This window comes from Mixophyes fleayi, chromosome 9 (genome assembly GCF_038048845.1).
Source record: "Mixophyes fleayi isolate aMixFle1 chromosome 9, aMixFle1.hap1, whole genome shotgun sequence".
In the NCBI taxonomy this organism is placed as follows: Eukaryota; Metazoa; Chordata; class Amphibia; order Anura; family Limnodynastidae; genus Mixophyes; species Mixophyes fleayi.
Genome location: NC_134410.1, coordinates 45,625,715 through 45,652,809, shown reverse-complemented (window position 1 = coordinate 45,652,809; position 27,095 = coordinate 45,625,715). Strand labels below are relative to the sequence as shown.

The following is a 27,095-nucleotide window of genomic DNA, read 5'->3' as shown; positions in this document are numbered from 1 at the left end:
GTCTTTTAAAAAATCTCCAAAGTAGTAATGTTAAACTCTAGCTGTTACTCCAAGCCACTGCAACACCAGTGTAGTTGGTGCTTTAAGTGGTGTGGAGAGTGCTGGGGAAAAGTGTTTTTTTTGTTGTTTTTTTTAGGTGATTCTATTCTATCCCTATTGTCCATATGGAAAGATGTAGGTTCTGTTAGAAGTTTAAAAATAAAAATTCCCTCCTCTCCAGCGCTCTCCACACTGCTTAAAGGATTACAAATATGTCAACAACAAATTTGTAAAAGTGTTTTGAAGACTTTTTTTAAATGCTGTACAGATGTGTAGCAATTGGTAATCTGCCTGCTCTAGATAGAGAGTATAAATATATTGCATGATATTCACAGCTTACATGTTTTTGTTTTTTATATATTTTTGTCTGCAGGTTCGAGTTGTGTTGCAGGATGTGAAATTTGGCTCTGCTGATCTAGATGAACTGTATTACTTATTTAAGGTATTTCTGTGTCATTAGCTGTTGTTCCAAGCAAATCTTTTTGCCCACATTGAACATGGCTCTCACGTATCACATACCAATTTATTTATACTATTTAAGATGATATCCAGAACATTTTTATAGTTGTTTTTTTTTTTGGTTTTTTTTTAATTTGGATGACTAAATTATGTAAAATTATACTGTATATTAGTAGCCAAATTGGTTCATTTGGGGCCCCTCATGCTATGCGCCTGGATCATTTCTGGCATCACTAAGGCCTGTAAATGCGGTTGGAAGATCAGGTTGACACTTAACAATACGGTTGAAAGTGGTAAACTTTAAATCACATGTACATGATCTATAATGGTCCGATTCTGATCAAATTATCAGATATAAGGGTTGTTTTTGAGGCTGAATCACTGTTATATTGCCAGTTGCAATATTACAACGTGCATTATGGGGTTTTCAGTGAAGTCAACTATCTGTGTGCCACCCACATCATCTGTAAATTCAGGCTGTTAGGTGAGTGCAAAGTGGACATGTAAAAAGATATTTTACTGGCAAGACAAAAATATAAAATGTTTACTAAGATCATACTGTTACTTACATTTGGCAATATTTAAGGTGTGTGTGTTTTTTTTGTTTTATTATATATTTTCTTCTTTTATTGGGGATTTTCTTTTAATATACAAATGGACCAAGACACAATTACACTTTTGTACCACTTTTTTTTTTTTCTTTTAGGCTTCTGAAATATCTGTTTCATAGGCTTTAGTGATTAAAAATTGCTGAAAATTAAACGGTTAACTTGTTTGCAAAAGCACAATTGTATTTGACCTTTTTTAGTATACTATGTATATCTTTGTGTTTTATTCAAGAGAGAACACTTCTTGTCTTGCTACTGGAGTATGAACAACAGCAGTATTCTAAATCACCATGACCCAAGCCTGCCATATCTAGAACAATACCACATAGACTGCCAGCAGTTCCGGACTCTCTACCACCTCCTCAGCCCCTGGGCATACTCTCCCAGTGTAGACTCGCTTGCATTGTGGACTTTCCGTCTCTTGGATGAAAACTCTGATGGCCTCATTAATTTTAAAGAATTCACATTTGCTTTTGGTGAGAACTTATATTATGTGTTTGAATTGTGCTGTGCATATATATATATATATATATATATATAACAAACATGATGGAAAATCTGTGTTGTGTATAATTGTCTATCACTTCCATTGTAATGTTTTAGATGTGATGTTCAATGGCAGCTTTACTGACCGGCTCAAGCTACTCTTTAAAATGCACATACCTCCAGGTAAGTAAGTCTACTGTGCTCGTAAATAAAAACATGAATGCTAAAGAAAGTGTTATTACATTCATAAAAAAAAAAAAATTACCAACTTTTAATTACACAGTATTTGCTGACATATTAAATGTTGTATGTTGAACTTCAAAGGATCATTGTGTTGGTGTGATGTGAACAGTATCATAATACACTTGTAGTTTAATTGCTTTAATTTTTTTAAATATTTTAGCATTTACTGATGTGGGAGCTACAAGCCCTTCAGAAGAAGCCAAGCTTTCCAGAGAGGAACTGATGCATTTTAGCCAACCTCATGGTAAATATAATTACATTGTGCTAGAGAAGATGGATGGTTTACTTTTCAACAATATCATTTATGGTTTCACTTCTACAAAGAATATATATTACCTGAAACTTTGTTTTGGCCAACAAAGTAGTTAATGCCGTGTCCCTGGAGTCTGTTTGGCCATGAATTGATGTTGATCGCAATGAGTCCCTTTTTCATACCATTTATCTCTATTTTATTGCTGCCAGAAGTGTTAAACATGATGAGTGGAGTAAGTGATCAAATGATGGAATCTACCCTAGCTGCTGATTAGGGTAAATTGCCTAAGTATGCTCAACTAGTACATTAGTGATCTCCTAATCAAAAATGTCCTCCCTAATAAACTATTCTACTAAAGGGTCCCCACGCTAGGTTTTGTCTCTTATGGTATGATTTCTCCTTTTTTGCCATATTTACTCCGCATATGTAATCTCATTATAATAACTATATTTCTACTACTTCCTATCTGGGGGACACTGCTGCCATGGGGTTGTATGAGGGAACATGGAGTAGGCACTCAAATAGTTAACTAATCTAACTTTCTGCCAACAGGCTATATCCCCTCTGCAAACCCCCTATAAAACTCTGGTGTACTCTTCTTGCAAAGATAGGCTTTTTGTTTTTATTTAATTTGTTTTTAATAACTGTGCTGGAACAAGCACACTACTAACAGTTTTCAGCTGAGTAGTAGCAGTCACAGTGAGAACAGCAGAGGCTCTCACTGACTGCATTTTTCTCTCCCCTACAGATGCTGTCAGGTAAAACCCGCAGTCATATTGTTCTGAGGACCGGCGCTGCTCTGTCGGGCATAAAGCGCTGGCACTCGGCATGTTTTACAGGTGCCGTCTTGGGAATGTTCTAAGTCCCCTCCTCGAGGGGGAGGATCCGATCTAGAGCAAAAGACACGATTAGGCAGAGAGCGAAAGTATACTACTGTCCGCATGGAAACCTAATGGACCCCATCCTGTGCATTCAGACTAAAGGATATATTGATCACTCACAAATGAAAAGGGCTTAAATAGCTTGGGACTTATTTTAGAAAAGTTACAAAAACAATTTATTTCCAACATGGCATATCACTACATTTCCAATACAATAAAACAGTGGTTCCCAAACTTTTGCAGTTCGCGGCACCCTTAGTCTCCAAATTTTTTCAAGGCTCCCCTCCAAAATAATTACTGAGCAGTCCTGTTTTAGAAGTAGTTGGGTCAAAAAATTGTAATAAGTATTTAGATCAGGACAGAAATACTTATTTAGTTGTATGCAAAAATGCCCCTCTGCATCCGGACCCTCTGCCCCCTCTGCATCCAGGCACTCTGCCCCCTCTGCATCCAGGCACTCTGCCCCCTCTGCATCCAGGCACTCTGCCCCCTCTGCATCCAGGCACACTGCCTCCTCTGCCCTCTGTCCCCCTCCTCCTCTGCTCTCTGTCCCCCTCCTCCTCTGCCCTGCGCCAGCTATAGAAAAAAGAAAGCAAACAGAAACTTACCAATCCGCGCGGCGCTAGGACCCTGCAGCCTCCTTTCTCGCGCAGCTGTCACTGACGTCGATATTCAGTGACAGCTGCGGGAGAGAGGAGGCTGCTGGGTCCTAGCGCCGCACGGATTGGTAAGTTTGTTTGCTTTCTGTTTTCTAGGGCTGGCCCGCGGCACCCCAGTGACACTTTGGGAACCGCCGCAATAAAATATAAAAAATCAGTACATTTGCAATGATATACAGCTGTGCACTACAATAAGTTATTTCTACGTGATCCAGCAACATTCTCCAGTGGGTTAAAGGCTCTGGACTTTTTTGCTTTCTTCCCCTGTGGTTCTGACAAACAAATAGTTGCAGTGGCTTTTAAAGCCTGAAATCAAGATAAGTAGTATCAGCTCTTCCTGTAGGAGTTCTTTTCAGATTTCTTAGTTGCAAACTACTGGTATTACCATGGAATGCATGTATCTTTCAAAGCATCTACAGGATCTCATTATTGAAACCATTAGAATGTCTAAATTTTGCACAATAAAAATTCATTGTCACCTCAAACCTCTTGGGAAAATGTCTTATTTTCTAATGACACCAGAATTTAAGTTTTAGAGGTATATTTACTAAACTGCAGGTTTGAATAAGTGGAGATGTTGCCTTTTAGTAACCAATCAGATTCTAGTTATCATTTATTTAGTACACTGTACAAAATGACAGCTAGCATCTGATTGGTTGCTATAAGCAACATCTCCACTTTTTCAAACCCACAGTTTAGTAAATATAACCCCTAGTTTTTCATTCTAAAAGTGAATGTTTTGTGCAAAGACACCACAGGTCATCACTCAAAGAATATCATACCTACTGTGAAACATGTTGGTGGCATGATCATTCTTTGGGGCTGATTATCTTCAGCTGGGAGAGGGCTCAAGTCAGGTTAGAGAACCTACTGAATGGCTTCAAATATGAAGATATTTTGGCATTAACCCTGGTGGCCTCTGTCAAAAGATGAAAAGGAATTTCACCTTCAAACATGATAACGATCCAAAGAACACTTCCAAGTCGAACAAGGAATGGCTTCAGAATAGGAAGTTCAAAGTCTTGGAATCCAGTCAGAGCTCAGACCTCGTTCCCATAAAAAGTCTGTGGTATGACCCCAAGAAGGACCTTGAATTGTATTGCAGGATATAGTGTGATAGAATTGCAAAGCCCAGGTGTTTGAAGTTGATAGACTTATTCAATAAGAATCCCTGTTATAATAAACGCAAAAGGTGCCAATAGAGGTGTGCCCACATAGGCTATCAGAGTATTGATTTATTTTATTTTTACTATATTTTCTTAAAAATTGTCGATTTGTTTTTCACTGGAATTGTGTTACTTGGAAGCTCAGAATGAAGGTGGGAAAAGGCTATAGCATGATTTATTTTTATTTCAGGTTTACATCACACACACCAGCAATGTCAATAAGGCTGTGTATTTTTTGTATATACACTGTAAGCTTTGTGAAAACTGTATGTTGTTGCAGAGCAGGCTCTTATGCATAGGTCTAAAGTCCCGATAATACAATCTCCAAGTACATTTTGCACAGTATTTTTTAATTTGTGTTTTGATGAATTTATAATCTATAAATAATGCTGGGAGGATGATTATCAATTTCCTCTGCTATATGGAATGATTGGGTAGGACTGGGAATTCCAGGTGGAAACACTGATACATGGAATTTGTGCAGAACACTTAAGGTCAAATTCTGTCAGTGAAATTTTGCAGCAGACAAGGTGAATATTTAGTAGTTTGAAATCTTTGCTTATTGTTGCTACTTTAAGCAATTCTCCTGTACTAGCATTTGGCTAGTGGCCAGGGCTAATATGGCAGTGTGAAGATGTTGGGAGGAGGTTGAAGAGAGGAGGCATCATGGTGTACATTAACTATTGTCAGCAGTTAGTAGTAGTCACTATTTAATACACAAGTATTATGTGTAATATATATTTGTGTGTATAATATATATATATATATATATATAATGTGTGTGTGTACAGATATAAAAATGTATATTAATAACCACTCGTCTTTGTTGATATGTAATTTTTTCAACAGTAACATCCCCTACAGAAAATCCCAGTCCTGATGAAAAAATGAAGAGCCCTGAAAAAGGTACTTTTGAAGATGTATTATCTCATGGGTGGGTGTAAGTTCATTAATTCCTATTTAATGTCTAGTTCTGATTTGGGCTAGTGCAGATTGCAGCATATAATTTGTCATTTCAAAGTGCATCGTTTGCCTACACATGATGGAAGTAGTCATTTTGTGGGATGAACCAGTATTCGTGAGCATATAGTCTATCATTAGACATCTGTGACATCACTGAAGCATAACTTAATAAAGCCTGTCCATTCACAAAGAACTGTTAACGTCATTGATTATGAAGTGGTGTTTAGTGACAACACTGGTTCTTAATGATTTAACAGGCTTCTTTTTCATCCTTATTTGTTCAGCCAGTTAAACAGCAGCCTCCAATGTGTTTTAGGTGATGAGTGTGTGTAATACATATAGTGTGTGTGTATATAATAATCTGCAATCTGCTCTGTTCACTAGAAATGTTGATGATATCGCATTTTTTCTTTTTTTTTTATCTTGAAGGAAAGGGAAAGATTGACATTCAGGCATATCTGAAGCAGTGGCAAGATGAACTGGTGCGTAAGGAAGAAAGCATTAAAGACTTGCCCAGAATGAACCAGGTGAGGAGTTTCTGTATTGCTAACAAACATACATACATACATACATACATACATACATACATACATACATACATACATACATACATACATACATACTTTTTTAACAGAACTGACGTGGAATGTCAGATTAACATACTGAGTAATATAATTTCAAGGATAAAAATGTTGTGTTTAGTGTCCACTAGGGTGCATCAGCACTAGGGTTTTTCACACTGCAGACATGTTAAACCAGCTACATAGTAGAATAAATTAGTCCTTTTGAAGATATATTATGGACTTTTTTAATGTGGGGTGTAAATGTAACACATTTTAAAAAGCTTAGGCGCCCATCTTTGCCTAAGGCAATCGATCACAACTCCCAAGATGCTTCAATTGAAATCGATCAGTACCTTTCTGGCTAATAGTTGGCTCTGTCCTCTAAGTATCTGTGAACAATATAATGTTTCCTAAGCGAGTAACTACTTATTTCAATAGATGCAAACAAAGCTGAGAAATAATTGTAATAAAAAGATGCTTATTGCACATGAAACTGCTGCAAAAGTTGAAAACCCTAAATATACTGTAGGTACACCCTTAGTACAGTCATTGGCCCAGAAGACTTGTGGAACAAGTATATCTAATAGGCTTTTATTCAGAGATACTTCGATATCTGGGACGTCCAGGAATCTTGCCATCTTACCTTTATTCTTAAGCTAAACACTCTTAATTAATTTCTTCTTGGCTAAATAAGTTACTGCTCTGTTTTGGTAATTGTGGGTTCACCCCATTTTACATGCACTTGGGGTTTTTTGACAAGAGAATGAAAGACCTATGTATACTCTATATGATATCTATGTAGTATTGGACTGACCCTGCACATTTTAACACCAGCGTTCTTTCTATTTGTATCCATTCTCCTTTCAAGAAAACAGAAGACAGACAGAAATAAAAAGGCTTTGTGCTCATGACCTTAGTTTAGATGGTGCATTATTGTCACCTGTGTTTAACCATGAGTCTTAATTTCTACATATGTGTCTGCTCTTATTCTATTGTATTATTCAAAATCTCTTTTCAGTCCCAGTTCATCCAGTTTTCAAAGACATTATACAACTTATTTCATGGGGACCCTGAAGAAGAACTGTTGTATCGTGCTATTGCAGCTGTTACCAGCCTCCTCCTCCGAATGGAAGAAGTGGGGAGGAAACTACAGAATCCTCCCATACCTGCCAAGAGTCCTTCACCGGAGGCAGGTACTGAACCTAATGACACTCAAGGGAATGCTACTCAGTTGGACAACACTGTTTCTCACTCTTCCAAAGAAAAGGCAGAATGGTCCTTTGCTTTTGAACAGATCCTTGCCTCATTGCTAAATGAACCTTCGCTTGTCCGATTTTTTGAAAAAACTATTAATATAAAAGCCAAGTTAGAAGCCACTAGGACCTCACAAATGCGAGCTAGCAAAAGGGTTTAAATTAAACTTCATTACACAGACCACTACATGAAATTGCCACATTACCTATTACACCCCCCCTCCCCCTCCCAGTGTGTCACAGTTCAGACACTTTTATACGTTATCAGGGCTACCATGCAGTTTTTGTTATGAGGGAGAAGCCCATACTTCAGATGCACTGTATGTGTTTGCATTCCAATGGAGGGTGCACTATTGATGTTTTATGTATAAAATAAATGTTATTCTAAATTCGAGCATTAGATTATAGAACGTGTGTTTTTAAATATTCTTCAATTTAAAGCCAATGTCACACAGGCGCTGTTTATTTAGCCTAGGAATTTATCCACTCTATTTAGTTGCAGCTTTTGTAGAGCATTACACTGCCTGTTATGTGCAGACAAATAGTGGATAAATGCAGCCTAAGCTGCTCAAAACCTTTTGTTTAAATAATTGTTATGCTTATTTTTACTTATATTTTGCTAAATATGCAAATTGTCAGTGCAGTTTCATTCCCTCACTGCTAGAAAGTAAAGGATTGTATTGTTTTTCTAATTGAAAGATTTCCTTATGTAAACATAGCAAGGTATGTATAGTGTTCCATGAATTCCCTGTGTGCCAAAACATGCAACATAATCCAGACATTGCAATTTTTTTTTAAACTCTTGCTTTTCTGATTCTACAGTATTGTAACTCAAATCAATATACAAAATCGGCTAAATGCTTAGTGTACCTGTTGCCTACACACAGTGGATGCAGCCATTTTTGGGCAGAAATATTCATGAGAATGCAGTTTACCAATTCACTAGAAACTAGTGACATGAAGCACGCCCCAGTAATGTCAATAGTTATTAGGGAATTGATAGTATAAATATTGGTTCAGTCCACAAAATTGGGGTATAGGCAGCAGGTACACTTTTAAAGTTTATGTTTGGTAGACATTTCACTCCCTCATAGAGCCACATTGTTTTCCTCAAAACATCGACTCAGGATTTGTCTACTGGCTTGTGTGTTAAAACACAAAGGAATTGTTGCAATTCCCTTTTTTTACTCCTGCCCCCAAAGATACAGTGGAATAAGCCATCTTGCTTGTTAAGTTGCTAGAAGCTAGTAAACTGATAGTCTCGACCAGAGTTGTCTCCCCTATTTCATTATCATATAAGGACTTTAGCAAATTAGTTGGAGAAACCCAATAAAAAGATAAATGCAGATGGAGCCATGGTTATCTCACCTTGTAACGAGTTCAGTCTGTGCAGGTGCCGTCAATGGTTACTGCCTGGGTGCGTTCGACTCATATGGTAACTTAAATAATTAAAATAACCCAGTGTTTAAAAGAGGTCAACCTCCTTAAGTTTAGACAACTTTCTTAATAAAGCTAATCTCCATACAATTCAGATACATTTCAACTGTTCGATTTACAATCGAGCACTCTAGTGACAACTATAAAATACAGAGAAAAAATTAGTGAACAGTATACAATAGTGAGAGCATTCTAGTGACTGATGCAAAATCCAATTGACAAGTAAATAATGCATAGACCATCCTAGTGACTGATATACAATACAGACCTCATTCTAGTGATGCTTATATAGTGATGATGGAGCACCTCGCCATAAGGAAAATGATAACTAGGTGGTTTGCGGATCAAAACATCAAAACGTTGGGTCCATGGCCAGGAAACTCCCCAGACCTTAATCCCATTGAGCACTTCTGGTCAATCCAGAAGTTGGCCCTGTTCTGAAGGCCACTATACAATGCAGACCCCCAAATCTTTGGTGTAACAAATCAGACCCAAATAGATCACTGCACTTAATGCAGTCCCATGCACTGTCTCAACATATTGGGAAACTGTGCTGCTAAGTAGTTCTGATCATTCACCAATCAGTGTACAAAGACCTCAGTATCAGGTTAGTGCTGACTAACGAGGAGAGGCTGCATTGTGGCAAAATTACACCCTTGTCAGTTAAAATGTGAGATAACTGTACCTTCATCTGTCACAAAAAAAGGAATAATTTCCGCTTTGACCATGATATATAGATAGACTTTGAATTATTATTGAATTATAACATTTTTAATCATGTTAAATTGTAGGCTTTGCATTTTTAAGTAAAGCCGTAGTATAACGTTTCTTAAAATGAAAGCGTTCCCATTTCTTGCAGAGGCCTTGTTCAATAGACACAACAAAGCAAAATCTTAATTTTGAAGATTTACGGTCTTCTGTAACAATATGGTTAAAAATGGCTCTGCTGTGCTGTAGCCCATAACCACCAATAAGACATTTGCTTGTATTATTTATTTTGCAGTATACTGTGCAACCTGCACATAACAATGTCTCAGTCTGTCTTGCTTCCCCTGGCACTGATTTACCATTCAAAGGGAAATTGTAAACAACATAGAGAATGAACATTAAGCTATTTTCCTGCTACGCTTGCCTAAATGATAGATATAACCATATTGTTAATCTGTGTGCATTTTTCCACAATTGTTGAAGATTTATATTTCTTTAATCATGGGACACACTTTATGTATGTTTAAATCTACTCCACTTTTTCTACTTGCATCTTTGTAATTACTTCTGCCAACAATACTTCCATATTGTAGTGTTGTTGTCACTTTCTTTAAGCTATATAACTTGTTGCATATTATCAAACCACTCAGCAGTATAAGGGCTGAATTCATAAATATGCAGTAATTTAACACAATGTAAAAGGAAGCCTATAAAACAACCAACAAGAATGTGTTACTGATTAGTGTTCCTGATTATATTGACTTCCATATTGAAACAAATGAAGGTTACTTTATATACACACTCAGGCTCACATACATAAATAGCCAGAACCACTTAAAACACTGTGATATAAATATTGTTCTTTGCTCACTACAAGGGATTGGGGGTGTGGCCTCTTTTGTCCCAAATTTCAATCACGAATGTTGGTAGTTTGTTGCCCTTGACACACGTCTAATTATGTCACCCTCCAATGACATCATCATTTATTTATATAGCACCACCAATTCCGCAGCAGTGTACAGAGAATATTTGTCATTCACATAAGTCCCTGCCCTATTGGAGCTTACAGTCTATATTCTCAAACATACAGACTAGGGTTAATTTTGTCAGCAGCCAATTGATCATCCGCTATGGTTTTGGAGTGTTGGAAACAACCAAAGCACCCAGAGGAAACCCGTGCAAACCAAATTAAAACCACAGAGCCGCCATGCTGATATCCTACCCGGCAATTGCCATTAGGCCACACCCCTTAGATATTGTATTGTGAGATGATTAACATATACGAGTAAGATGGTAAGGAAGGAGGAGGGCTCTTGGGACATGTAACTGGATTATGACAGGGAGGAAAATGGCACCATTATTAAAGGTACAAATAGAAGATGAACACTAGGGTTATAATGTATTTACATTTTGCATTCTCTCCTTATGAAAATGCTTTATTTGAATCAAACTGTGAAATATTGTACTGAATCATGTGCAGTAATCATTAGGGCTCACCATGAATTGTATTGTGTGCTTTCACTCTGACACATAAAGCATTGCTTTGAAATCATGTATCCTGGATTGCCTAAACGCGTTGCTGCTTCTCTTCATTTAGCAATACTAGGGTTACAGCTGCTTTTCTTTTACACCTTTTATCTGCTCCTCAGTCTGTAATATCATTTCTGCATTTGCACTTTTAACTTTTTTATACATTGTATTCATTGCAGGACTGATGTAAATGGTATGCTTAATAAACTTAATCTTTTCTGAATTTTTGCGAATTGTCCATTATTTCTTGTGACTATTTTACATCATTCATTTGTCATCTAAGGATGAAAGTCTGTCAGTTCTGGCAAATGCCTTACAGGCCAGCACCGCTAATAGAGTAGAGGTCTGCCATATATTTACATATGCAGCCAAAGCTATGCTTGCTGCAGCATGATATAACTTCAAATTTGTAGTGAAATCTTTCTTTTTTTTTTTTTTTTTTTTTGAGTACTTCCTGAATGTGTCACATTACAAGACACTGGGAACACTGCATTCATGCAAAAACAACCATAGCAATTGAAATTAGGCGCACACTGAGCGTTGGCACTACTGCTATCGCAGCACATTTTGTCAGCCTGCCAGGCTTTTTTTTTTCTTTTTGTACAAACAATAATGTTATTAAACAGCCATAATATCATGGATCCTTAAAGTGGCATCACTTCTGCTCTGTGTGAATTGTTTTTTCCACATAGTAAGTAATGACGCTACCATTTACCCTTATATTAGAGTAATCTTGCATACACTTTTGTTACCTACATCCTTGTAAAATAACACCACTTTGCCACCTTATTGTTTCAAAACAAGACAGTACACTATTGCTAGCCATTGTGTCATGTGAGAACATGTCCATCCAAGTAATGACCTACAGGGCAACATCTGATTTTCAGAGAAGCTTCATCACTGGGCAGGTGCATAGGTGTGTGTCATACGCAGTACACTCTATGCTGATATAAGAGCTCTACCAGGTAATGGAGTTCATAATCCAAAACCACTTAAGTGTTATTTGTTATAGCTATGTAAAATGAAAATGATCAAGCCTCTTCTCTATTGTTATTTACAAATGTTATCTCATGCACAACCAAATTTCTGTATGTATGGGAAACCGTTTGCAGTTAAAACAGTAGGGTTCCTCTGCAGCTGTGATACTTTGTTTTTCTGACAGGCACTGGTAGTCTGGCACAGAGGCGCTTCATGGTCCTGTCATCATGGCAGCGTGATATCAGGTCAACCAGGAATATGCCTTTCTGTAGATACAAGGAATATGTACAGTCATGGCCAAAAGTTTTGAGAACAAGTATTGTTTTTCACAAAGTTTGCGGCTTCATTGTCGTTAGGCCTTTCATAAGTGTCAAAGGCTTTTATTGACAATTACAATAAGTTTATGTAAAGAGTCAATATTTGCAGTGTTGACCCTTCTTTTTGAAGTCCTCTGCAATTCACCCTGGCATGCTGTCAATCAACTTCTGGTCTTCATACTGACTGATGGGTACCCATTCTTGCCTAATCAATGCTTGGAAATTTTGGGTTTTTGTTTGTCCACCCACCTCTCAAGGATTGACCAGAAGTGCTCAATGGGATTAAGGTCTGGGGAGTTTCCTGGCCATGGACCCAACTTTTTTATGTTTTGATCCCCAAACCACCTAGTTATCACTTTTTCCTTATGGCGAGGTGCTCCATCATGCTGGAAAAGGCATTGTTCGTCACCAAACTGTTCTTGGATGGTTGGGAGAAGTTGCTCTTGGAGGATGTTTTGGTACTATTCTTTATTTATGGCTGTATTCTTAGGCAAAATTGTGAGTGAGCCCACTCTCTTGGATGAAAGGCAAACCCACAGATGAATGGTCTCAGGATGCTTTACTGTTGGCATGACACAGGACTGATGGTAGTGCTCACCTTTCCTTCTCTGGAAAAAGTATTTTTCCAGATGACCCTAACAATCTGAAAAGGGATTCATCAGAGAAAATTACTTTACCCTAGTCCTCAACAGTCCAATTCCTGTACCTTTTGCAGAATATCAGTCTGTCCCTGATGTTTTTCCTGGAGAGAAGTGGCTTCTTTGCTGGCTTTCTTGATACCAGACCATTCTCCAAAAGTCTGTTGTCTCGCTGTCCATGTAGATGCACTTACACCTGCCTGCTACCCTCCCTGAGCAAGCTCTGCATTGGTGGTGCCCGATACTGCAACTGAATCAACTTTAGGAGAGTCCTGGAGCTTGCTGGACAACTTTGAAGCCTTCTTCACAACTATTGAACCTCTCTCCTTGAAGTTTTTGATTCGTTAACTGGTTGATTTAGGTGTAATCTTACTAGCAGCAATACCCTTCCTTGCCTGTGAAGCCCTTTTTGTGCAATATAATGACTGCATCTGTTTCCTTGCAGATAACCATGGTTAACAGAGAAATAACAATAATTTCAAGCACCACCCTACTTTTAAAGCTTCCAGTCTGTTGTTCTAACTCCATTAACATGACAGAGTGAACTTCAGCCTTGTCCTCGTCAACACTCTCACCTCTGTGAACTTTCTTGGGATAAAGTTCATTGTCATGGCAAAGTATGACTTTGAAATTATTTGCAATCCATCTGATCACTCCATGACATTCTGGAGTATATGCAAATTGCCATCATAAAAACTGAGGCAGCAGACTTTATGAAAAATGTCATTCTCAAAACTTTTGGCCAGGACTGTACAGGTAGGTAGGTGGCTTTGATTCTTATTTGACCTGTGATCATTCTCTTCCTTCTCTTTCCAGCTCTGTAAACTCACAGGAGCCATAGCCTGCCGTCCAGAAGGTCCGATTGACTTCTGGCAGAGCAGATTATATGACGCCCTGGCCTGTCCATAAGTAGGGAAAACAATCCAGCTTTTCAGCTGGATGTCTTGGTGCTTATCCGATAAGCAGTGTCTTCATGATCTGCACACAATCCATTATTTTAAAAATAAGACCATGTGCAGCTATCAGGATGGCGTCTGAGAAAGGTTGTAAACCCTGTTTTCTACATAGGGATAAATAGAATATTTTGCCATCCGCAACAGAATAATTTAATTCCTCATCGGGCCCACTGTAGAAATATGATTACAAATCCAATCTTTATTATTGTCAGTCAATTAAAATCTGTCCGATCCTTTATAATAAAATGAAAACATTTAGTGAATTATCAAAAACATTGAATGTAACTTACAAGTTTCTAAGAGCTGATGGGATAGATATTTTGGATAGTAAAATGTATACAATATAATACACATGATTCTTAATTGAAAGTTTCTTCAGTGGGTTTTCCATGTTTTATAATGAAAGCTGTGAAGAGCAGTGTGCCTACTATGTAACGACGAAGCATGATGCTTTAGAGCAGGCCTGTCCAACCTGCGGCCCTCCAGATGTTGTGAAACTACAAGCCCCAGCATGCTTTGCCAGTAGAGAACCTGTTGATAGCTGGAAGGGCATGCTGGGACTTGTAGTTTCACAACATCTGGAGGGCCGCAGGTTGGACAGGCCTGCTTTAGAACATCTTAATATTTTCAAGATATTTTTCATTGGATCCCCAGCAGACGTTTTGTCAGTTAGATACTGCACCACTTCTAATTTGGCACCCGAGTATAACTATAGATTTCCTCAATTCCAACGTACTCAACAATGAGTAAGGCTAACCTCAAAGATGCATTACTGTGCAAAAGTTTTAAGCAGGTATGGAAAAATGGTGCATAGTAAGAATGCTTTCAAAAATATAAGTGTTTAATAGTTTATTTTTATAAACAAAATCCAAAGTGAATGAACAGAAGAGAACTCTAAATCAAATCAATATTTGGTGTGACCACCCTTTGCCGCCTTAACAGGATCAATGCATCAATTCTTCTAGGTACACTTGCACACAGTTTTTGAAGGAACTCGGCAGGGAGGTTGTTTCAAAAATCTTGGAGAACTAACCACAGATCTTCTGTGGATGTCGGCTTGCTCAAATACTTCTCTCTTCCTGTAATCCCAGACAGAATCGATGATTGTGAGATCAGGGCTCAGTGGGGCCAAATCATCACTTTCAGGACTCCTTGTTCTGCTTTATGATGAAGATAGTTCTTAATGACATTGGCTGTATGTTTGGGGTCACTGTACTGCTGCAGAATAAATTTGGAGCCAATCAGACGCCTCCCTGATGGTATTGCATAATGAATAAATACCTGCCTGTATTTCTCAGCATTGAGGACACCATTAATCCTGACCAAATTGCCAACTTAATTTGCTGTTATGCAGGCCCAAACTTGCAAGGAACCTCCACTGTACTTCACTGTTGCCTGCAAACACTCATTATTGTACCACTCTCCAGCCCTTATCCATCATGGAATACTATCAGGAAGGCGTCTGGTTCCAAATTTATTCTGCAGCAGGACAAAGACCCCAGACATACAGCCACTGTCATTAAGAAATTACAGAACAGCCTCCACTATAAAAAAAATAAAAAATAAAATAAAATTAAGGAATCAAGAGGGGGAAGGGGGCATTTCTAAATATTATTTTACAAAGGTATGATACCAGTGAACATACTTGAGTTCTCACAAAACGATGTAACGAGATAGATGGGAAAACAACATTCCACTCTCACATAAAGATAAAATAAATTGTAGCCAACTAGACTTTAATCAACAAGCTTTATTATAAAGACAAAGGTTTAAAGAAAGCATATAATCTAGAACCGCTTATAGACAAAAGCATATTCAGACAGAACGGTTGATGAGGGATACAATTATTAGAGTACAAAGAAATAGTGAAATCTTTGGAAAACTTCTCATTTGTAATGGAGTTTAATCAGAAAATGTGATTAAATGCATCATTGATAAATACTGGAATGTATTGAAACAGTATCCAATAACAGATGCAGTAATCTCAGGGAAACACTGTTTGATATTTAAAAAGACAATTACCTGGAAAGATAACGTCGCTCTTAGTTCTGTGAAAAAGACAACTGACACATGAATTGGTTAGTATCCAACAAACATAAGACTACTTCGTATGCAATCATTTTGTTTGATGTAGATACATTGATACCAAGTCCAAAATATTTAATGCCACTACAAACAAGCTTACAGTTAATATAAAAAAATGTATTACATTGTAATAGCACATCAGTTCTTTATCTGTTGCAATGCCCATTCAATCTTAAGTACAGTATATCGGGAAACTATGAGAACTTCAGGTTCGTTTGTAGGAACATTTACAAAGTATTAGACTTTCAGTAGCCTTGCATTCTTTCTCAAATCATTTTAAACAATGCTACCAATTGAGTGAGAGGGGAGATCTCCTTCCCAAAAAACTAATCCAGAGGGAAATACACTAGATTTTTCTCCAACATCCTATTTGGGGGGACACTGCTAGATTGGGGTAGTGGTGACGGTGCAGAATCTGGGCACTTAAGTGTCTGAAGACTGAAGCTCCTCCCTCTCCCTCGCCTAGTGTACCTCAGTTTTACTTAAATGCCCAAAAAGTTGGGCAAAGGTTTATAGGGCTGCACATGGCAATTTTATTTAATAGTGGGGACTATTAATTTAAGATGGGGTGGGTTAGGGGCTATTAATTGAATGTGGGGGTGAGTTTGGGGAGAATGAGGTCTAATTATTAAATATGAGTATGAATTACAGCATGTCCGAAGGGGGAGAAACTGCGGCAGCTATCAAATTGCTCAAGCGGATCCCCTCAGAACAGCTGGCACACATAGCACAGGCTAAGTTCTAAGGTAACCGCGGCAAAAGCGCAGTCGCAATCATTCTCCCCCATACGTTCAGGGGGTATAAGAAGTGACCCCAGAGCTAGCTTACCCATTGTTTTGAATTCCCTTGCAGGGGCTGAGGTCTTGACAGGAAGCTCCCATTACACTGGGTCTCTGAGGCTGAGAACCCCCCCAACCACTGTTGGTGAAAGTCTGCCATAATAGCAAAACATCTGATGAGCTGGTTATTTACTGTCCTCTCCTCTTCTCAGTGTTTTCTCCTCCGATCAGAGCTCCAGTTGTGTTCCTGAAGCCTAGGGGCTAAGTACCTCCATTTTCTTACTATCTAATAGCTATATATCAGGTTAGCTCACGAATAATTGAGTGAGATCCTGCTGTCTCAATGAGTATTGACTAAACTTTCCCGGAGGCGTGGAATCTAACAAAATGAGAGGTGTTCACCAGGGATTCCCGCAAGGGAATATGGGCTTCTGCGGCTCTCACCTTGCAGGTTGCGGCCCTCCAGGAAAGTTCTCAATGAGACAGCTAGAGAACAAGTTACATAGCAGGAGAATGATCCAATTCGGACATCAAATGGTGGTAACAAAGTTTGTCATTTTATTATAAAACATTAATACAAGGGTTCATGAAGACTTGAGTAATTTGCAGATGATGATCACGAAGACATGCAAGAATAGTAACTGTCAGCAACATTCGATAATACAAGCTGCACATGCAATAACCAGAGTCTCTATTAATAGTGGAATTGAGGCACAGAAATCAACAAAGTCCAAACATATTCAGCCACTATTGGCAGAACTTGTCATGGATTGTGGAACAGATAACAGCAGTCGGCGATGCAGGCCGAGCAGGTAACAGGTGTGAATCATAGCGCATACCAGGAGCAGTGGAACAAGTATGCAGAGATCGAGGAAGTCCAACATATAGCAGCGATGAACACACAGCAGCGATGAATAGCAGCCTACCACGGATTGTGGAACAGGTAACAGTAGTCAGCAATACAGGCCAAGCAGGTTTCCACGTGTATGCATCCCAACAGAGAAATCAGAGTAACAGATATGACTTGAAGAACCAGCAATGCAAGAATGAACGGAGAGGCCTTATAAAGGGAGGCTGACCAATGGTAAACCTGACCAGCACACAGGTGCAGACCATGACTTATCATCTGCACTAGAACAGGAATTAAAGTGACAGTCAGTGTTTAGAGGCTCTGGTAGAGGTACCCCTTCTATGGCCCCATGGATTCTTAATTTGGTCTTCTTTACTCTTCATCTTTCTTTATAGGGGCCTTTGAATACTATTGATTTGAAGCATTTCACTTGGAATGTGAATTTATTTTAGCCATCTCTACTGCTAGATGTATTATCGAGTAATGGGTCCTGTCTTGCAGGTCCCCCTTTCTGGTACTTCATGCTGACAGGACAGTCTTACGTATAGCACCATGTCACGTTTCCACTTTACTCAAGAAATTGTCATTTAGCTTGAGCGAGTTTTGCGTTCAGCTATGTCTGAGCGTACCCTCCTCTAGGGGCAGCTTTTATATGTTCCCAATGTAGCAGTGTCCCCCAGATATGATGTTGTAAAAAATAGGATTTTTGTACTTACCGTTAAATCCTTTTCTTCTAATCCATCTGGGGGACACTGCGCTCCCACCCTTTAAGTTCAGTGTTCAGTTTTGTTTGTTGTTGGAACGGTATGTTTAATTGTTTCTTGAATCACCCTTTCCTTGGGGCTTTGCAAGTTCTAAATTGAGGTACACTGGGGCTGGGAGAGAGGAGAACCTTCAGTATTCAGAGATTTAACTCTTAAGTGCCCGGTTTCTGAACCCTCACTACAATGCCAATGTAGCAGTGTCCCCCCTAGATGGGTTAGAAAAAAAGAAATTAATGGTAAGTAAAAAAAATACTATTTTTAAATTACATACTTTGTATCCTAAAGGCCTAAGATTGTTATCATCCCTATCATTCACTTATTTGGCACTGTAGTATCTGACATAATCATGCAGATCAGACATACATGAGAACAGTAAGTAAACAATGAGTACAGATAATGAAATAGCCCTCTTCATGTAATAAAATTATACACAACAAATACGCCACCCCATTAGCTCCATCACAATGGGAATAATAAACGTATTGTTTTTGTGGTTTCTAGGAACTGCACTTCAATCACGTAAATACACTCTGCGTGTAAGGAATTATCCTGCCTTATATCCATGCATTGACTTGCTTGTTCTACCATCTGCTGAATAAACTACACTTTGGCTGCAATGATTCACCTAAGTGATTTTCAAAGAACCCATCGGGATGCATGGTCCTCACGGAGACTATTAGTTTTATGAGAAATTTTGAAACCAGGTTACATACTTATCCACTTGAATGAAATGAGGCCCTGCCATCTTTATACCTGGCATTTAGTTTTATTTTTGGATAATTAAAGTTGGTTAGATAACCAGTGGTCAAAGGGGAAGTTTAGAAGTTTCAGTATGAAAGATTTCAATTGACTGGAAATTCATTGAGGGCAGTTGGAGAAGTGGCAGTATGACATCCCACCATATACCAGGCCACTTCGACCTCTGTAGATAATTATACATTACACTTTTGTGATATTTAGTAGCTTAAGGATACAATTCATCCTTCATCAATTAGGACTACAAAATCACTAACTTGAGCTCCACAAGTAATCTCCACCATGTTGGAGAAGTTATTATAACCAATACTGCACTCCTATGGGGATATAGACTATAATAACCCCATTATGTAACAGCTTCCACTGAAACTGAGATAAACCTTTAGAACAAGATGAAAGAGAGGTCTTCAACCTATAGCAAGCTGCCTTTCACGTAGAGAGCGATGTTCTCACAGATACTCAGATGCCCCCAGGACTTAAACTCAGCATAGTAAAAGTTTATCTCAGTAGCAGGTAGCAATGAGGTATAGAGACTGGGTGTATAGTACACGTCATATAGACCAGTAGAGAAGCGAATGGTTGAGGGCAGTCACCGAGTTGGGATAACCATAGACAAGCCAGAATGTCAAAGGGGGCAGTGAGCAGGCATGGTCCAAAATCAAGCCAAGGGTTAAGACAGACAGTAAACAGAGAATATCTAGTAAACCGGGAGAAGGTCAAGAAACAGGCTCTCAATCAGGAATGTATTCAATAGAATAGCAGCTAACGAAGTTTGGTCACAACACTATAAATGTTAGAAAGCCTAAGCCTTCGCTGCAATTTAAAGGAATAGGGCCCAATGAGAACAGAGTCCAGCCATGCCCCCCACAATCTAACAGGCAATTTGAAGACCGCCGGGCAAACAGCCGGGACAAATAATTAGTGTGAGCCATCTCGAGTAGCCTGGCGGCTCATAACACATTCATGTATTACACACACACACACACACACACACACACACGTTTTTTGGATTGTTCACTAATTATTCATTTATATGTTGTTGCTCACTATAATATATAAATACCTCTCTTTTGAAAAAACGTATAGGGGAGGAGTGCATCTTATTTCACTACTGGTAAAATAGGGTCACCTTGTCCTCATCAGCAATGTATATAGTGCCACTAACTCTGCAGGAGCTGTACAGAGAACCTACATACACAGAGACTAAGGTCCATTTAATTGCAGCCAATTAATCTATCAGTATGTTTTTGGAGCACCTGGAAGAAACCCACTCAAGCACAGGGAGAACATACAAACTTCACACAGATAAGGCCATGGTTGGGAATTGAACTCATGACCCCAGTGCTGTAAAGCAGGAGTGCTAACCACTAAGCCACCTTGCTGGCCTTAATTTCAGAGTGACATTGTTTGGGTAAGAAGGCTGCCACTGTATCCAACCTTGAACCTGTACCAGAGTTAAAGATAGGTTTTTGACTTTTAATATTGATGTATGGATTTGTATTGGATCAAATAAATAAACAATATGTTTTAATAGATATTACACTATCATGTGCTATTTTGTCATTTTCCCTATATATTTGACGTTAACTTTACTTCCACTTTGGTTAATGCTTTGTGTAAATCTGCTGTGCTACCTGGGTGCCAACATAGAAGTTGTGCTGTGTCTAACTTATATATCATCTACCTAGAATTCAAGGAAGACCCCCTCGCAACTGGTACATGGTATAAATGTTTTCTCTTTATTTATTACATTGAACTTTACCTGGATTGCAATGTTCATTTTAGTGGTAATCGTCACTTCAGAACGCCATGTAAAATACACAGCCTTCATAGTGTGGCATCAGCCTTACTTATGTCATAAGCTTTCTATTTTTTTTTTATTTAATAATTAGAGATGGGCGGGTCCGGTTCTCCGAGAACCGAACCCACCCGAACTTTGGGTATCCGAGTACCGAGCTGAGCAGCTCGGTACTCTCCCGCCAATTCCGAATCCAAATCGAGGCCGAACGTCATTGTGACGTCGTCGGATCTCGGGACTCGGTTCTCGCGATACTTCAACTTTATAAATACACGCCTCCACAGCAATCCATCGCCATTTGACAGAGGGAGAGAGCAGGGTGTAGTCATAGGCTAATTAGAGCAGGGACAGAGAAAGAATACAATATTGTTCTTGCAATTGCTCTAACCAAAATCGCTAGTGCAGAGAGGAGGATAGAGGTTTATTATTTTTTCTTCATATTTGGCACTCCCCAGCGCTTTTGGGTTGTCCCCCATAATTGTGCATTAATATTTCTGGCTGTCAAAAGTCATATCTGTCAGCAGTATCTACTCAATAAATGTTAGCACTCCTCAGTGTTTTTGGGGTGTCCTCTCTAATTGTGCATTAATATTTCTGGCTGTCAAAAGTCATATCTGTCAGCAGTATCTACTCAATAATTTTAAGCACTCCTCAGTGTTTTTGGGGTGTCCTCTCTAATTGTGCATTAATATTTCTGGCTGTCAAAAGTCATATCTGTCAGCAGTATCTACTCAATAATTTTAAGCACTCCTCAGTGTTTTTGGGGTGTCCTCTCTAATTGTGCATTAATATTTCTGGCTGTCAAAAGTCATATCTGTCAGCAGTATCTACTCAATAAATGTTAGCACTCCTCAGTGTTTTTGGGGTGTCCTCTCTAATTGTGCATTAATATTTCTGGCTGTCAAAAGTCATATCTGTCAGCAGTATCTACTCAATAAATTTTAGCACTCCTCTGTGTTTTTGGGGTGTCCTCCCTAATTGTGCATTAATATTTCTGGCTGTCAAAAGTCATATCTGTCAGCAGTATCTACTCAATAAATGTTAGCACTCCTCAGTGTTTTTGGGGTGTCCTCTCTAATTGTGCATTAATATTTCTGGCTGTCAAAAGTCATATCTGTCAGCAGTATCTACTCAATAAATGTTAGCACTCCTCAGTGTTTTTGGGGTGTCCTCTCTAATTGTGCATTAATATTTCTGGCTGTCAAAAGTCATATCTGTCAGCAGTATCTACTCAATAAATTTTAGCACTCCTCTGTGTTTTTGGGGTGTCCTCCCTAATTGTGCATTAATATTTCTGGCTGTCAAAAGTCATATCTGTCAGCAGTATCTACTCAATAAATGTTAGCACTCCTCAGTGTTTTTGGGGTGTCCTCTCTAATTGTGCATTAATATTTCTGGCTGTCAAAAGTCATATCTGTCAGCAGTATCTACTCAATAAATGTTAGCACTCCTCAGTGTTTTTGGGGTGTCCTCTCTAATTGTGCATTAATATTTCTGGCTGTCAAAAGTCATATCTGTCAGCAGTATCTACTCAATAAATTTTAGCACTCCTCTGTGTTTTTGGGGTGTCCTCCCTAATTGTGCATTAATATTTCTGGCTGTCAAAAGTCATATCTGTCAGCAGTATCTACTCAATAAATGTTAGCACTCCTCAGTGTTTTTGGGGTGTCCTCTCTAATTGTGCATTAATATTTCTGGCTGTCAAAAGTCATATCTGTCAGCAGTATCTACTCAATAAATTTTAGCACTCCTCAGTGTTTTTGGGGTGTCCTCTCTAATTGTGCATTAATATTTCTGGCTGTCAAAAGTCATATCTGTCAGCAGTATCTACTCAATAAATTTTAGCACTCCTCAGTGTTTTTGGGGTGTCCTCCCTAATTGTGCATTAATATTTCTGGCTGTCAAAAGTCATATCTGTCAGCAGTATCTACGCAATGGATTCAAAGCAGTCCACATATGATCTAAATGAGCAACCAGGTTCTGTCACCAGTCCTGATGTTAGTGTTCCCAGTACGTCATCTGGCCAAGGCGATGTCAAACAACAGAGTGTTTTCAAATTAGTGCAAAAAACAAAAACCAAAAAAAAATTTACTGTATTGAAGCGAAAACGAAGTGTAACTGAGCAAAAGTTAAGTGACGATAAAAAAAAAATTGCAAGCATGCCATTCTACACACGCAGTGGCAAAGAGAGAATGAGGCCTTCACCTTTGGCTATTAGTGGCAGATCCCAAAAAGTTACCCAGCCTACAATTGGTGCACAACTACTGTTACGCGTCAAAGCTGAGCTGCAAGATACCAGTGAGGCATTACAGGAGAATATTTGCTCTGATTCACAAATGACAACAATCCCTGTGGAGAGTCCATCCAACAGTGGGATGTCTAATCGTGAGCATTCTGCTGATGTGTGCCTTAATAGCCCGAGTGTAGCCGGTGATACCCAAATTGAGGATGCCACTTTGGAATTAGAAGAGGATGAGGGGGAGATTTGTGTAGGCGACGAGGGCGCTAATGAGGATTTTGATGATTATGATGCAGACAGATACCAAATTGCCTTTCTCAATTTCTATTTATATTCTAGATTATATAACGGCTGAATAGTTTTCTATTTTACTCCTAGTGGAGAGAGGATCTGATGCAGACAGATACCAAACTGCCTTTGTCCATTTCAATTTATATTGTACAGTATATAATGGCTGAATTTTTTAGTATTTTATACAAGTGGAGGGGGGCCTAGAGAGACAGAAACCAAACTGGCTTTCTCCATGTCAATTAATATTGTACAGTCTATAATGGCTGAATTTTTGGGTATTTTATACAAGTGGAGGGGGGCCTTGAGAGACAGAAACCAAACTGGCTTTCTCCATGTCAATTAATATTGTACAGTCTATAATGGCTGAATTTTTTGGTATTTTATACAAGTGGAGGGGGGCCTTGAGAGACAGAAACCAAACTGGCTTTTTCCATTTCTTTACATATTTAACTATAAGTGTAGGGTGTAATATACATTCAAAGACGATGGCTGCCTTGCCAATATGCATAGATGGAGAGGAAGACAATCTGTTTTGTGTGTAGAATAGGCCTACCAACGAAGAATTAAACTGTTTTTTGGGATGATTTATTACCTCAACAATTAGATTACTTGTCTCTAAAACAGTTGGAGCACTAAATTGGGTTAATTTAGGCCCAAAAACATGGATTTTCCCAAAAAATAGCAAAACAAAACCAAACAAAACCAAAACCAAAACCAAAACACGCAATGGAGGTTTTGCAAAACCAAAACCAAAACCAAAACACGACGGTAATCCAGATCCAAAACCGAATCCAAAACCAAAACACGGGGGTCAGTGACCATCTCTATTAATAATGTAAAAACCTACAACCAGCCATTAATACAGTAACAATGCAGTAGGGTTTCAGGTTATTGCGGTAGGGTGACAAATCATGGGGCTTATTGTGGCAAAATTGAGTTTGTGCATGGATGGATAGCTTTAACAGGGTGTGATCCAATACTACAATTATTACATATTTAAAAAGGAATTATGCTATAAACTGATCTTAATTCAGTCTACACTGCTCAATCCGGTTTCAATGTTCAATCATAAACAGAGCCATTTATATTGGAACTTTTTCCAGTAACATTGCCTGGAGAAATATGGGTGTTAAGGCCCTGGCATGACGCAGTACCAGGCGTGAAACCTCAAGGCTATATTGTTTGGAGGTCGTAATACATATATATTATATTATATATATATATATATATATATATATATATATATATATATTGTGGCAAAGAGGGTTATTTGCCACACCTTTCCTGCATAGGGAAAGGTAAAATCCCAGAGAGTTTGAAGATACAGCCTGCAGACAGGGTTTAATTCCCACTTAGTCTTTCCAACAGCAGACAGACACACAAGGTGCTCAACCTGGGTGTCATTGCTGGTGTGTGTGTATGTGTATAAAAGGATTGTGAGATCTGGTGGGTGGTCCGATGTTGATAAGCGGCCGGACGATAGTCAGGGATTGTGGGCTAAGATAATGTGTGAGGAAGCCATGGATTATTTATGTTGGAGATGTGCTGTTTTATGCTGCAAATAAACAGATACTACTATATATATATATATATATATACACAGTGTCGGACTGGGGCATGAAGGACCCACAGGGGGAATACAATGGTAGCGGCCCATCAGAGGAGGTGTGGCCAGTTCACTAGAGAGGCGTAACCAAATCGGGGTGTGGTAAGCCCACGAAGAACAGCTAGCACCATAGTGTAGTATATAAAGAATACACAGTCTTGACCTGCCCCTTAGATTGGGCAGAACAGTCATCAAAAATCGGGATTGTCCCACTAGAATCAGAACATATGACAGACTATCCTGATCTCTCCTACCTGTTCTTGTCACTTTCACCACCTGTGGCTTCTGGTTTCTTTAGTTGCTGCTTGTCTGGATCCTGGAATTTTGGGAGCCCTATTTAGAAAAAATATAGGTACATTTAGAAAATTCCAACCAGCCCCGGCATTAAATCAATCGGACCCACGATTAATACTTAGGCCTTCATCCAGCCCCAACATCAAAATAATAGTATTCACATTTAATAAATAGATCTATATTCCTCCAACCAACCTCAGCATTAAACTAATAGTTTTCCCATTTAATAAATAAACCTATTTCCCTCCCTCCACACAGCCCCAGCAATAAATTAATAGCATTTACATATAATAAATATACCTATTTCCCACAACCGTCGCTACCATTAAATAATTCATATTCACATTTAATAAATAGACCTTATGCTCCTCAAACTCAGCCCCACATTCAATTAGTAGCCCACAAACCACCCCATCTTCAATTAATAGTCCCCACTATAAAATGAAATTGCCCCACCATCACCCCACAAACAAAATAGCTCCCATTGGTTAGCCACCACCTACTTCACAAACACACACTACACTGCCACAAGCCCCCCATGCACACACACATCACTGTGCCTGTTCATCACCATGCTGTGCCCCCTTATGATTACACTGCACCCTCCATGCTGCTTTTGCTCCCCTCTTCATCACCCTGTGCCATGCTGCTTTTGCTCTCCTTCTCCTGGCCCCCCTTTCATCACTCTGTGTCATGCTGCTCTCCCCCCCCCTTTCATCACTCTGTGTCATGCTTTTTCTCCCTTACCTTCACATCACTATGTACCATGTGCCGTTCCTTTTCTTAACTTCTTATTGGCTTTTTTCTTCTCTTCTGTCTTCTTTCTTGCTCCTCTCTGGGCTGCTCCTCATTGAATGTTGGGCGTGACACGATGACGTCAGTGCGAACAGAGCAGAGAGGAAGGAGGAGGGACGCTGGCGCCACAATCACGTGAGTATTATTATTTTTGTATTATTATTTTTTTTAAAAGTACCTGCTCCCCCCCACCAATGAACAGGGGAGCCATCAGGGGCCGGGGCATTCCGGGGGGATACCCCGGCTCCCCGGCGGGCCAGTCCGACCCTATATATAATATATATACATATACATTAAGGGTGTGCACCGGCCACTATTAGGGTTTTGGGTTTTTGGTTCTGATTAGCTTGAGGTTTTGGGTTCTGATTTGTTTTGCCAAAACATCCGACGAAAGGTTTCGGTTCTGATTTATTTTTGAAAAAGCATAAAAAGTGCTAAAAACCAGTTTTGTGGGTTTTTTTTTCACTCCTACGCTATTATTAACCTCAATAACATTCAATAACAATCCTTTCCACTAATTTCCAGTCTATTCTGAACACCTCACAATATTGTTTTTAGGCCAAAAGGTTGCACCGAGGTAGCTTGAGCCCATAATGCCAAAAAAAGAGGTACAAGATGGAATTGTTCTGGGCCCTCCCTCCCCTCGCGAGATTCGACGCGAGGCTTGGACGACAGAGCCTCGTTTTCAATTTTTTGCCCGC

At 39.0% G+C, this 27,095-nt stretch overlaps 1 protein-coding gene across 1 annotated transcript in view; it reads left to right on the top strand.

The window, feature by feature from the left end:
- The window catches only part of TBC1D8B (TBC1 domain family member 8B), a 46,550-nt gene extending 35,079 nt beyond the window's left edge, over positions 1 to 11,471 (top strand). The window contains exons 15-22 of the mRNA XM_075184265.1: positions 413 to 481; positions 1,339 to 1,582; positions 1,710 to 1,775; positions 1,996 to 2,079; positions 5,644 to 5,700; positions 6,187 to 6,284; positions 7,339 to 9,301; positions 9,434 to 11,471. Of these exons, the coding sequence (XP_075040366.1) occupies positions 413 to 481; positions 1,339 to 1,582; positions 1,710 to 1,775; positions 1,996 to 2,079; positions 5,644 to 5,700; positions 6,187 to 6,284; positions 7,339 to 7,734 (1,014 nt within the window). The 3' untranslated portion in view covers positions 7,735 to 9,301; positions 9,434 to 11,471. The remainder of the gene's footprint in view (positions 1 to 412; positions 482 to 1,338; positions 1,583 to 1,709; positions 1,776 to 1,995; positions 2,080 to 5,643; positions 5,701 to 6,186; positions 6,285 to 7,338; positions 9,302 to 9,433) is intronic.
- The last annotated feature ends 15,624 nt before the right edge of the window (positions 11,472 to 27,095 follow it).